The 14,346-nt window shown below is 40.7% G+C and overlaps 1 protein-coding gene across 1 annotated transcript in view; it reads left to right on the top strand.

The window, feature by feature from the left end:
* The window catches only part of LOC104624656 (protocadherin-15-like), a gene marked incomplete at both ends in the record, with an annotated part of 143,645 nt that extends 131,316 nt beyond the window's left edge, over positions 1-12,329 (top strand). Inside the window, one exon of the mRNA XM_010292087.1 lies at positions 12,123-12,329. Within this exon, the coding sequence (XP_010290389.1) occupies positions 12,123-12,329 (207 nt within the window). The remainder of the gene's footprint in view (positions 1-12,122) is intronic.
* Between the last annotated feature and the right edge of the window lie 2,017 nt (positions 12,330-14,346).

Genomic DNA, 14,346 nt, shown 5'->3' with positions numbered 1-14,346 from the left:
ATGTAGTAGAGAGGGGTCTTAACAGTGACATCGGCCAGCTCCCTCAGCGTGTGTGAGTGCATCCCATCAGGTCTCCTGGATTCATGTACATCCAGTTTGTTCACATATACCCTTAGCCTGATCCTCCTCTGTCTTCCTTGCTCCAGCCTTTTCTGTGGGTCTTGGGGATGGAGATTACTGAAGGCAGGTCTTATCTGGAGAGTCTGAAAAGATGATGACATTGAGTATGGCAGCCTTTTCCATGTCCCCTGTCCCACTCAGCAGCAGGCCTGCTCCTGGATTCATGTACATCCAGTTTGTTCACATATACCCTTAGCCTGATCCTCCTCTGTCTTCCTTGCTCCAGCCTTTTCTGTGGGTCTTGGGGATGGAGATTACTGAAGGCAGGTCTTATCTGGAGAGTCTGAAAAGATGATGACATTGAGTATGGCAGCCTTTTCCATGTCCCCTGTCCCACTCAGCAGCAGGCCTGCATTTTCCCTAGTCTTCCATAACCTGCAGAAGCTTTTCTTATTGCCATTCAGTTCCAGGTGGGCTTTGGCTTTTCTAAACCTACGCGTTAACTCCAAACTGCATGCTCAGACGGTGTTCCTATAATCCTCCTGCGTCACCTGTCCCTGGTGCCAATTCTTGCAGGTTTCCTTTTTCTGTTTTGAGTTTTCTCAGGAGCTCCTTGCCTATCCACACAGGCCTGCTGCCAGCTGCCCTTGATTTCCTTTTTGTCAAGATGGACCATGTTTGGATCTGGAGAAGGTGATTTCTGAAAGTCAGCCAGTGCTCCTGTACCCTGCTTCTCTCCAAGACCATATCCAATGGCATCCTGCCAAGCAGATCCCGGTGTTAGGCCAAGATCTGCTCCTGTGCTGTGGGCATTATTGTACAGATGCTTGTGGGGGGGCATATGGTCATGCTGACTTCCCAGAAGGGCTATGAGAGCTTTACCTACAATGCTGTCCTGTTGGCATTCCCTGATCTATGTGCATATGAAGGTGGTGCCCCTTTCAGCCCACTTTAAGGATTATGGGGTCTCTCCTTCTCATACCACCCTAGCCAGCCTGGGTCCACTGCTTTCCTCACTTGGGTGTTGGTTCTCATCTCCTTGCCAGGCTGATTAGCCATTTGCTCCACCCCTACCCCCCACCCCTAGTCTTGTATTGAATATGAGGATTGACTGTAGAATTGCAGAAGGATTTTGCAATATCAAAGGAGTCGGTGATAAAATGGCTGGTAGAATTAGGCATAGCTTAAAAATAAGGTGAAACAAGTCAGAAAAGATCATCCTAGTCTTAAACACAAAATGATGGGTTCTGGCTTGATTTGGGAATGAGGTTGTGGCATTGTAATGGATAACTGAGTGTGAAGGGTCGGCTCAGTGATCTGTGGCTGTCAAAAAAAAAAAGGCAAACTGAACATTAGAAATCATTATGAAAAATAGAGAACAGAGCAGAGAAAAAAAATCACTGTGGTTTTATACAGATCGAGGCTGCACATGTGTCTTGACCACAGTGCACAGCTCTGGTCTTTTATCACAAAAAGGAGAGAGCAGAACTGAAGCAGGCTCGTATCAAGTGAGGAAGGAAGAAGATATGATAGACACCCATAAAATATAGCGTCACAATTCTGAGAGCGAAGAGGAATCAATAGTTCACTGTCTCCTGCGATGCAAGAGCTAGGAGTTATCAAATGAAACAAGCCGGTGGCAAGTTTAAAACAGACAAAATGAGATTATTCTTCATCTAATACAGTTTGCCTGCTTTGACAGGCAGCAGTGTGGGGCTGAAAGTTCATATAGGCTCAAAGGGAGGCAGGGCTGGCTGGTGAAAGAAAAAATCTATTGATATAAAGAGAAATCCAGGGAAATCTGAGCTGCTCACTATCTTCTCCAGTCTTCTATCTTTGGCTGCAGCTGCAACCATGATTTTGCACTGGACGGATTATTGGTCTGATCTAGTACAATTCTTCTTAGGATGCTCTTTTACTATGAGTTTCAGAAAAACATAGTACTAGCAGACAATGAGAAGATGTGCATCAGTTGAGGCTCACTAGACTGAAAATTCCTGGACCACTGTTACAGAAATTGTCTGAAGTCCATGTCTTTTGAGACTTAAATTTTAAGTCCTGAATTATCTGACTTCTTTTCACCATTTCAGTAACTTCCTATTTGCAGTGTTTGGTAGGTTTTTGTAATAATGTCAGCCTCCAACTCCTGTCATCCTGTTTTGAACTCTTGGCTCCATGCATCTATTGACCTTTATTTGTTATCTTTGTTCAGGGTAGCTCTAATTTTCTTCTTTTCCAGCGTATCTCAAAGAATGTATTTTCCTGCATTTAAGAGGATTTGCTCCTACTCTTCTTTGCTCTTCTAAATTTTGATATGGTGGTGTCTTAGTGTGGTTTCAAGGATTCCCGAGAAGGGTAGACACATATACACAGACTACAAGGGGAAAAGCAGTAAGCGTTTATTACCTACAAGCATGCGTTACACTAAGGGTATCTTGCAAAGCAATTGTCTTACCGACCCGAGGACTGAGAGGAAAATGGCCCACCCATACATTCTTGTGTCATCCTGCGCCGCGCGCTCAGCCCAGCAGTTGGTAGGTGCCAGTTTTACGTGGGCGTCCCCACGGAGGCAACGGTGGCCTCGCCGTATACCGGTCCTCCTGCTCTTTGGGAAATCCTGGTATTTATACATTTGCAGAGAAGCGGGTTTTGACACACATGACCAGCGAGTGCTGAAACACGCCTCTTGCTGACTCTCAGCATAGGGAGCCTATGGCGTATGCGCCCGCTGGTCAGGCGCGCTGCACACACCATAGCCATCGTGTCTGTTGGTTCGTAGGCTCTGTACACACTGCATATTATCAATCATGCTTAAGCCAATAGCAAGATATTGCAAGGATTCCTCCCTCCACGTCCTCCCCTACTATTGTTCAACTTTCTTATCTCTGTGGGCAACCATCTGGTTTCTCTCACCTGGGCTGTTACCTGCTTCTCACCCAGCTGTCTGTTCTCTCACTGTGCTAACTGCGGTGTTCTCACGGACCGAAAGTCCATCTTTTAACCCCTCTGCTGCAGTTTTCTCTGCTATCTACTTCTCACTCAGTGTCCAACCACAGACCAAAATCCGATCTTTTAACCTCTCCGTATACAGGTGGTCAGTAGGATTTCAGCACAAAGAGTAATGCCCCGTTTATTCTGTGTAATCAACATGATAAGGACTTAGTGGTTTGAAGTACGTGTCTGGGCTGCAGCTTTTGCGAACTTTAAGAAAAATTCACAGTGATCGCTATCGAATAGGTCTCTAGAAAGTAACCTATATGTTAAAAAGCTCATCTTCCTGAATACTGCTGTTTTCTTTCAAGTTCCTCTGAGCGCATAGTGGGAAATAAAATATAGCCCACATGACAGGTACGGTTTTCCAAAAATCTATCATCCTTGTCCGAGAACTGCATTGTTTTTATGTGTGTCTCTTGAAATGCACCTGAAGATAGTCTCCTCAGATGTTCCTGCACAACAGTAGAGATGTATCAACTATCATGGGAAACAGAGTGATTGCTCTGCCTCAAAATAGAATGTGAATTGAACAAATGAGAGTATTTTTGTACTCATGGTGACAGATTAGGAAAAGAGTGGAAGAAATGGATTTTCATTAAATAGTTGCTCAGTCCACTTCCTGACAATGATGAAATCTTTAAAATCATTAGTTTGGTCGAACTGCTGTGCATCTCCTGTAGGTATTAAGTACAATAAATGCTTTTTAAATGGTCTTTTCATATGTTCATCCCTTATGTGACCTCAGTATTCAATTGCTTCTCTTGGTTTATCACTGTCACAAAAGCCTATGTAGTCCAAATAGTCTGGAAATTTCTGTTCTCTTTAAGGTGGCCTTTTTTTCTATGTTGTTTAATACAGTGATGAGAGTTGATGTAGAATGAAAATCTGAATGCAGAGGTGGGTCTCGTGTTTGTGACTAAGGAGACGGGGAAAAAAAAAAAAGGTGCAGGAAAACCAAATGCTTCCCTATCCATCAATAAAGTTTTTCTTCATATCAGTCTTTCTCTAAAGTTATCACATGCATATTGAAGCTAGCAAGTTTTTTTCTGTGTTCAGCAGAGTCTCAGCATGGTAAATGTTTTTCCTTGCCTTTAGAGCATTGTCACAGTTAGCTGTTAGAAAGACCAGTGATTGGGAGTTAAGATTTGACTCTAAATTGGGTGTCATCACTCACAGAGCAACAAAAACATTAAAACCCATAAATGATAAGTTCTGTCATGTCTTCTATTTACAGAAATAGCTGCATGTTCTTTCTGCAGTAAACAGACTTTTTTTTCCTTTAAAACTTAAAACATCTATCACTTAAAACTTAGCATAATGACTTCATAGCTGGCATTTTCTTTAAATGAAGGGAAGAAGAAAGAATGTCATTATTTGGAAAGGTGGGCAGCTGTAAGTATTACTGCTTACTGCACTGCTGCATCATAAGCCTAATTGGATACCGAGGTCACTTACCCTTGATACATGAAGAAAGAACTGTATGTTTTGGGTTTGTTGTTTTTTTTTAAGCGTAGTGTCTAGACACATTACGTGCCAATTTCATTTCGCTGCCACATCACAAGCTTTGCTGACAGTAAAGTCAAATTTCTTCCATGTTCTAAAGATACCCTGTGCTTCTTGTCCTTAAGCCAATTTTTAATCCATTTCAGTAGTTCTTCCCTTACGCTGTACTTTCTGACCTTGTAAATTAATCCAGTGTGTGATACACAATCCTAAAGCTTACCCTAAATCTAGATAAATTATGTCCCTAGTTTCACCTTTATCTCCCAATTCAGTTACGCACTTAAAAGAAGCAATTTTGTCAGACTTGACCTTCCTTCTCTGTATCTGTGCTGACTGCTCCTTTTTTAATTACATTGGTTTAAATACTATATAATGTTTCCATCTTCTTCGCAGCTTGAAGTCAAGTTTTAAGTTTGAGTGTCTGAAGTTCCTGGGCTCTTTCCTTGTTCTTGTATTAAATAGAAAAACGGAAGTGACCTGCCAGCAGTTCTCCAGTACATCTCCTTCAGGGAGCTATCAAATGTGTTTGCCAGAGGCTTCTCCTTACTACTTTTACTGTGTCTCCTGAAATGTTGCGGTATAATCAATGGCAGGGGAAGCACAGGGGATTTTGGTGGCCTTTGGAAAGGAGATGAGTGCAAGACAGGAAGCTGTTATGGCAACTGAATTTGTGACATACGTGCTTCTTGCTGGGATGATTATGAAAAGGTAACCAGACTGAAAAAAATGGCATAACGTACACTTTGCACAGAGATGGTAGTCAGGCAGGCAGTGGCGCTCTCTTTGGTCTCTGCGAGGAAGTCTGTAGTAGCCTACTAGGGGTTCTCTCTGTTTTGCTTAGGTTGGTATTTTCTGGCGGTAGAGCTTAGTGTAGTTCGTCTTACAGCATGCTTAAACGGATGCATCAATTCTAAACCCCACATTAACTTCCAATAGCAAAAGAATATGCTCATTTACCTTTCAGAAAAGTCAAAGATCAATTTTTAGATAGATTGTGAATCTTCTTCAAGTAGCATTCTATTTTTTGTTTGCTGTACGCGAAGATTTAAATATCTAGGATGCAGTGGCAGGGATTTTTTTGCATTGCATGGTGTCTATGTGTGCATGATGGTACAGATATTTTGCAAGCTTTATCTCAAGCTAAATAGTTGTGTGTTGGGGTATAGATATCATTATCATGGGATTGGAAGAAATAAAAGACAGCATTATTTTATGTAATTGTTTCCAAGTATGCCGTGATTTTTGAATGTTACTAAAAAATCAGTCTAGCTGTATAATAAAAAGTCAAAGTTACATTTAACATTTTTCATCTACTTCTGGATATTTAATGAGTGATAACAAAAGTAAGTTTAGGTACATTGTTGTGACTTAAGCATTCGCATACTGTGTCCTGCAGGGAAAAAGCAATGATTTGATCACATTTTTAAAGAAACAATATCCAGAAGCTAACCTGATTGATTTAGGTATAACAGGCTTAGGCTACAGAAGCACAAGAAGAACCATGTCTAAAATCTGTTTTGTTGAATAGAAGTATTGAGTTGTTCAGGGAATTAAAAGGATTGTGATAGCACAGAGCAAATTGCTCTAAGACCTAACTGCAATTCGAAAAACTTTGGTTGCAAAGAAGAAAAGACTGGTGTCACTAATTTCAGCAGACTCTTTGGTCAAGTCATGCATAAAAAAGTGCATTTTAATGGGCAGATTGGTTGCATGGGTTCGAAGAAAAATTCTCAGGGCTGATACTGCTGTAAACTAGACTATTTTCACCAGTAGTATATATTCTCTGAGTTTTGCACTTTTTTTAGGTTTAGGACATTATTGGTCCCATTATTTACTACATGGTGATAACCTACCTTCATTTTTTTGGGTCAGGAGGTCTGTGATAAGTTCTGTTGTTATTTTAGGCACTATTTCCAGTCGTTTCATCATTGTGGCAAATCCAGCATGTCTATTTTAACTGGATCAGAAAGACGGTATATGAATTCTAAAAATTGTCAGAAACATGCTTTTTAACCAGCAAATCAAGAAAAACACAGAACAGCAAAGGAATATGGGAATACTTAGTGCTTGCTGCTTACAATAGGCTCGTATTCCCTTTTGCCAGTGTGGTATTTTTTCCTGGATCTGAAGATCGCATGTGTGTACACGTGCTAGAGTGGGCATTTTCAGGAGCTAATTTTAGAGACTTTTAGGCCTGATAAAAGGTTGCGTGCAAAAGGAAGAAGAAAGATTTCTGAACCTGAGTTCCTTGAAGCTTGAGTTGAAGAAGCTTCTTCCACCAAGGAAGGAATGATCCTTGTGGGGAAATATTTAAAGCAGCAAAGATGAGATCCCAGTCAGCTCCCAGGAGCATTTCTATATTTTCTCAAATAGCTATTTAATGTAGACATCGGTTCAGCCAGAAGGATAAATTAAATGCAAGCCTTTATAAGTCCATCTGCTGTATAATGGTCTTTAGGGGAGATATTTCAAGATAACTTATCCAAAATTTAATTCCAACACGATTTCATGTAAAATTCATTCACTTCTCCCCTCCACCCCTTGTCCCTTCTGAGCAATGTCAGTTCTGTCCAAGTGCTAGTGATGGGCCAATGTTATCTTGTCGTCTTGACCAGATGAGATCTTTTGGGGAGGCGGGGGGGTGAGCCAATAACTCATCTTCATCATAGCTGCTGTAAAAGCTCTCCGCAGTTTCTTCTCAGGTTCGTTGCCGCTACAGTTGCAGACGATGTGAAAGGGTGTTGTCAAATAGCTAACAAAGAAATCTGCTTGCAGTGTGAGCCCCTTCACTCAGACCCCTCCTGCAGTTTACCAGGGCTGGTTCACGCTGCGCAGCCGCCTGCGGCACTATTCATCAGCACCATGCTCTTGTCCAAGCCTGCGGGAACTGCTGCCTCCGGCGGAAACATCCACCCGCCTTTGCTTTCCTTAATTCTTTGAGGTCTTCTTGTAGGTTGGCAGGTCTCGCTTCTAGTCTCCCGCACTGCGCGTACATGTAGCCTGTTACCTGAAGAAGAATGTTACTCATGTCCCAGCTGTTGTTAAAATGCGTCAAGTTCATGTTTATCCCCATGTGCCACTTCTCCCTCAGCCCGCCACTTGCTCACCCTCCTGTTGGGATTGGAGCATGGAGAGAAGGAAGCCTGGTTTTCTCTTTTACTGACGCTCAAACTGCCTGTGAAGAGCAGGCATGAAACATGCCCATTACTGGTGCTACTACTGCCTTAAATGCACCAGCTGATGGTGCTTGCAGGTATGTACCTTGCAATTCTTATCATAAAACAGAGTATCATAAAGAAATATAGTTACAGGGGAAGAAGTATCATAAAGAAATATACTCCAGGACTTCTCTGGAGTCACATCAGGCCTGGGTGAGGGATAAAGGTTGCTTTGCCCAGAGGAGCACGTCTCTGCATGTACAGAAACACGCTGAAAGGCCTTACATGAAGAAAATGGGCATCCTGGAATCCAGACTCGGTCGGTGCTACGCAGCAGCTGAGCAGGGAGACTGAGAGCTACAGCTTTGGATTTAGGCCCCTGTGTTTCACCTACACTCAGCTTTGTACTCTGAAGTTATTCTCGTGGAACCGCCTCATAGCCTTTCCTCTTTACCAGCTACGTGGAGTTAAGATGCCTGTATGAGTACTGAAGTTGTAAAGAACAGAAAAGGAAGCCAGGCTATTTCATTGTAGGGCTGACAGATAGCAAATGTAATAGTATCTTACTGTAACCTTAAGGATGTGAAAGTAAAATTGTGCTGCCTTCCATGTAGCAACCAGGTTTTTTGAGAATCTATTGATGCAGCCAAATCTGTTACTGCACTGTAGGCAACAGTTTCCTGTATGCAGCAGTGATCGGATGTCAAGTTATTTGTTGACCCCAGCATTATGGTAGTCATAGGTGGCAAAGTCTGACATAAATCCTGTTTAAAGCATCTTGAACTGAATGTTTCGAATTAAGATAATTTGAATTTGACATATGTCCCCATTGCCTTCACTGGATGCTGAGCAAGACCTTTGAAGTGTAATGGGCAGAGCCTGGGAACAGACAGGGTAGTATTTACACAATGCTGCTTCTGTCTTTGTGGGTGGGTGCTGAATGCGTGATGGAAGGAATGGTGCTGAGATAAGTTTTAGCTGGGCCGGAAGAGGTGGTGGCCAGCTTTCCAGGAGGTCAAAGCTGTCAATTAACACTGCTTAAAAATAACAGCTGAAATGGAGAGGCAGGGACCTGCCGCATTGCTTTCGGCCGGTGGCTGGAGAGGATGCAAGAGTAGAAGCAAGGCACTGGTGAGGTAAAACAGAATCAAACCTGGAAAGAGAAAAATATATCTTCTGTATGGCAGCGTTGTGGTTTAGCCATAGTCTTGGACTGTTTGGTTTTCATGCATCTTATGATAGATTTTCTGGACTAAGTATTCCTGAAGTGTTACACAAGGGTGCAGTGCCAAAGTTGCATTCTGTGAATCTGTGGGAAAATAGGAACCCTGAGTTTAAGCAAAGGTGACTGTGTTTTGCCAAGACAAGACTATACCTCTTTGAGTATATATTTGGGTATAACCTCAGGGAGGTTCACACCGTGAACCTGGGGCATGTGGGATGGAGAAGATGGGTGCTTCCAGCTCTGAATAACACCAATAACCTGCCAAGTCTTCTTTGCCCACAGCATCCTCAGCAGCTGTAGCCCCTCAGACTCTCCGGGCATCCCCACCATGGGTCTGTCCAGCTCTCCTGTGCTTTGCCCTCCTCCAGTGGCAATGAGCACAGGAAGTAGAGATGGTGCCATGGGAGCACCAGAGAGTCTTGCCTAAGCATTAGTGTCCATCTGGAGGTTTTTCTTTTGCCAAAGGTTGGTTTATCTCACCAAACAGATCCCTGCTAGCTTGACAGGAAAGAAAACTCCATATTATTGTTTACTTTCCTGAAGATTCAGGGAGTCTATCACATTGCTTTCATTTCTCCTTTTGGGGAACTGTTTTGCCTGACCCTTAGAGTAAGTGAACTTCACGTTGTTTCTGTATAGAACATTTCTTCAAGTTGGTAACCCATCAGTTGCTCTTCGCTCCTTGTACAAATACTCTGGCGAGACTGGTTTCATGGCATCTTCCATAAGGATAAAGTTATGTGTTGGCCACTACAAATATAAGCATTCTGCAAACTGCATGTAAGTGGTCAATGCTGCATTTAAACTGTTCAAGAAACAGATTATATAATAAATGTAGCTAACATTAATTAACACATTTCACATTATGTTATCCTTTTTTTTTTTTTCCTTAGGTGCACTTAACTACTTAACCAAAACAGTAGTTGCCAGAGTATAATTCTGTGCTTCTTTCTTTGTGTATCTTGGGGGTAGTGTGAAGGTACTGGCTGTTCTCATAGGTAGTATTCATAACAATGTGAAGGTCTAAAGTCTTCATCGCCATGTGTGTCGCTGCGATGAAGGCTTCATTGCATGTTTGTTCTTTTTTGCTCTATTAGCTCCTCCTTATAATGGTATATCTTCAACCGAAACCATCTAGCCAGCTTCACTGCAGATCGCTCTTTCCACTGAAGAAATGTGGAGTCCATTTAAATTAAGATAATATCCTTCGGTTGAATTGAAGGATCACTTATTCCTTTGACAGCAAAACATGTTCTTTTGGGGACTAGAACCAGAATGCTTTGTGGCGTTCTTTCTCAAAGGAATGTAAATTGGTTATTCTTTGTGCTACAAAATATGTGTTAGGAAGCAGAGTTGCTCAGCCTGTGGCCAGTAAGTCCAAGCAAGGGTTTAGCAGGCCACTATGAGGAAAAACTGTTTTCACTAGCTGCACTGAACATCTGGAAGAACTTACATATAAATTTGTCTCTTAAAAAAAACCCAACACCCCCCACAAAAAAAACCAAAACAAACCAATAAAAATAACCACTCACCCCCTCCCCCCAAAAAAAAAAAAATGAGTTAAGGAATAGGGAAATGCAGCAAAAATTGACAATGTTACAGGTGGTGTATATTTTTTTTTTTTCTGCTCCTAGCCGAGCATTGCTTCTGGGAATATGTTTATGTAACATGAAAACAAATCAATTCCTCATATTTTATATGAAAATCTTTGTATCAAACAAGAAAAAAGAAGTGGCTTTTAGAGAAAAATATTTATTTTAAAAAGGTGTTGTTTGAAAGTGAATATTTGTAACTAGCATTTTACTAATTTTTTCTCTAGTTCTTCATTTGCTTTGTTGGACCTATCGTTATGTGTAAAGGTCAAAAGGAAAAAGAGCAGTTACTTGTATTTTCCAGTGGCTTAGAACAACTCTGGAAGAGCCCTTGTAAGGAAATGAACAATTTGTTCTCCCTTCCAGTCTTCAGATAAATCTTTTCAAAGAGAGGAAGAGCTTATATTTGTCTTTCTGCTCTTATAAATATTAGGGTTGTGTTTTTTTAACATGTAACTCTGTACTGTAAGGATCAGAGACTAGATACTTTTCTCAACGGAGATTGCCTTTCATTCTTTGTATTGGTCAGACCAGTTTCAATGTAAAGTGATAGCACTAGTCTGCAAAACTGATTAAAAGTGAGTTTTAATTGCAGTCCCACAAGTAGGCAGGTTGCATTAGAAAAGCAGAAACTGTAGGGATCTATCCCAGGGTCCCAGTGAAGCCATAGGAATATGAGACTGTCTTGCAGTACCCTACTGTTGCCTTGCTACAGGGACATGTGGAGGGCTATAATTAAAACTGGTTTGCTCTTCACAAATAAAAGAATGAGTTACTTGTTGTCTTCCACTTCCTCTCTTTATTTACTTTTAATTAGTCACAGGTAGTAAATTAAAAAAAAAAAAGCCCAAAAAACAAAACAGAAAGCAACACAATACATTTATATTGGATTAGCACACTGGAATGGGAAATTAGTTCTTCTACATTTAGGAAGTTTGAAAATAAATAGAATAAATCAGTTGAAACTGTATCGGTGAGTAAATCTTGGTAGGTGAGGCGTTGCCATTGAAAGGTGGGGGTTATTAATTGAAGTAAAGACTTTTGCTTGACATTCAAAACTAGGCAAAACCAAAACTCAAGTCCACTAATCTAACACTAGAAAGATGGGTTTGGGGGCAGAGGGAGAAAGGGTCATATCCAGGACAATACATTCTTCCGGTAATCCGTAGCAAGTACCATATATCTGTGTGTACTGCGATGGTCTTTTGGTTTTAACTCTCTTGCTGCTGGTGTAGGTTCTGTTGTACAATCAGTTTCCCGTTTTCTTTCATCCTTCAAAGTTTTTTCCAAAACTCTCAATACTGATGGTTTAAGGAACTGTGTTTACATGTGTGCTGTATAGCATTGAGTTTCATTGTGGCTATTTAGAAGGTTATCCTGACTGAAAGTCTTTTTGCTCTTGTATCATAGCTAATTTTTGTTTGGTATTTCTTTTTCTCCTGACACTACATTTCATAATGGGGTGATACATAATGTTGTTACTTATTTTTGTAACTGAATTGTAATTCTTAAATGCAAGCCAACAACAGTTAGTAACTTTCGTAGTTTTACTTGGCTGAGAACCTTTGACAAATGAGGTATTTTCCTTAGGCTGAACAAGACAACGGCCATCCGCTTCCTGCCTTTGCCAATCTGCATATTGAAGTCCTTGATGAGAACAATCAGAAGCCTTATTTCACAAGATCTACATATGAGGGCTTCATCCTCGAATCCTCCCCAGTGGGAACGACCGTCTCTGATAACCACAATCTGACTTCTCCACTACAAATCGTAGTGTTGGACAACGATGTAGAGGAGGTACGTTTCTCGTTCTTTTATAGCGTCATACTGGTATTTACATTTTCATTGTTTTCAGAGTTCTTTCTTTTTTTTCCTTTTTTTTTTAATCGAGACAAAAACTGTTTTGATCAATAAATAAAAGAATCTTAAAATGTGGTTGTTACGGTTTCTTTTATTGTTTTCATTCTGAATTCCAACAGATTTGAAAGTGCATCTGAACTGAAAAACTAATCTGAATTTTACTCAGCTCTCATTAAGATTGTGTTCTCTTAGAGACAGTGAATGCTTAAAATGCATTTTGAGAGAAGGATGAATCTGCCGCACAGTGTGGGGAAATGGGAAAGAGAAGCTCAAAGTGGAAGGAAGTAGTAGTTTGAACAAACCAGGAAGAGGAGAAATAGGAGGACAGGAGCCTGAAAGTTCCATCCATTCGTTGCTCTGCACGGATTTTGATACTAACGTTACTCAGTAAAAATTTAACGTCTTCAAAAGAATAGTAACGTAGTAGTAATAATACGATGCCTCGAGGGCTAATGTTTCTTCTGCTCTTACTAAGGCTGTTGCTGTAATGTGTTTTTTGATAACTTTTTTCCCTCTAATTACTGTTCTCTCTCCAGTTGTCCCCTTTGTTCTTTTTTGTTTCTCCTCTTCTGTTCTCTTGTTACTTTCAGATACGTAAGGAAAACTAAGTTGTAGGCGTAAGTTTTGTAGTAATATTTACAGCATATGCCAAAACTCTTTAACAAAGTTGTTCTTTATTGTTAGAACAATCTTTCATTTTTAAAAGTTTCACTTTTGACATTGGCAAATTCACTATTTTTGAGAAATGTGAGATGCTGTTGTCGCTGAAAGATGCTTTCCACACCACTGTCTACATGAGAGTGATTTATCATCCTAAGAAGCTATTTTAAAGCATAAACTCATGTAGAATATCTCCTTTATATCCATTCAGATATCTCAGCCAATTTACGGGCATTCATAAAAATCAGCTGGAAGGAAAGTGGAAATGGCTGGTGGATCTGGCTTTCTTAGGGTCTGGATAAAAGCTACGGAATAAGCGCATGTGGCAGTCAGCAGGCTTTGCTGATGATGTGTATTACTTGTGAAGTACTCTTAATAAAAGGCACTGCTTTTATTAGAAGTAAAGCCATTTTCTTGCTCAGTCACATTAATGGGATCTTGTAGGTTTCTTAATGTAGGAATAAGAAAGGGGTGCAGACATCAGGTATGTGTTTATATTTATAATACATTGTCTGTGTGTGTTGTGTAAAATATCTTCCTGTCATGTGTGCTCAAACACAACAGAATTTGAATTGTATGAGTTAGTGTCCACAGTTTTAAGTGCTTTTCAAGCTGCTTTTAGTTCTGTGACCCTTATGTGTATTAAACCAAAAAATACGGAGATGTTTTTAGGGTTTTCTTTTTTTTAGCCTAAGTAAATTGCAGTCTGTTTTGTTTTATCCACACCTTCATGAAAGTACTGGTAAAACCCTATGGTTCAAATATGCCTTGGTGCATATCTGTTTGTTACAGAAACCTGGAATTTTAGGGCACTGTTTATGCCTACCTTATAACATGCATGATTGCATATCAACTTCACAAAAATGGAAAGAGAGGCTATTAATCACCTGAAGAGCTGAAGACTGAAACCCAGCAAGTCTGCCTGTGACACTGACAGACTTGCACATTAAATAAGTATGGTCTGAAACTCAGAAAAGACTTTTTGGCAAGCTGGAGAATTTGTCAACCATTTCTGCCTGGGTAGCTACGCTGCCCGTTTGGGTGATGGATGGCCAAAAATAGAACAAAATTGTCACTGCCAATCCACAGTGTGTTGCTGTTTATCTACAGGTCCACTGATGTTCCAGGGACTGAGATACTTGCCCTCGAGGCTTTGTAGCTGCAGTGAGCTAGGAAAATCCTACTGTGCATATGAAGTCCACAGTGTTAAAAGAAGTCATGCAGCACATCTGGGGAGAGAGGGAATGAATCAGTTGTGCTTGAAATGACAGAATCATTAAGATTGGAAAAGACC

This window comes from Phaethon lepturus, unplaced genomic scaffold (assembly GCF_000687285.1).
Source record: "Phaethon lepturus isolate BGI_N335 unplaced genomic scaffold, ASM68728v1 scaffold698, whole genome shotgun sequence".
NCBI lineage: Eukaryota > Metazoa > Chordata > Aves > Phaethontiformes > Phaethontidae > Phaethon > Phaethon lepturus.
The sequence above is the reverse complement of the archived record's forward strand: the minus strand, read 5'-3'. Positions and strand labels throughout refer to the sequence as shown.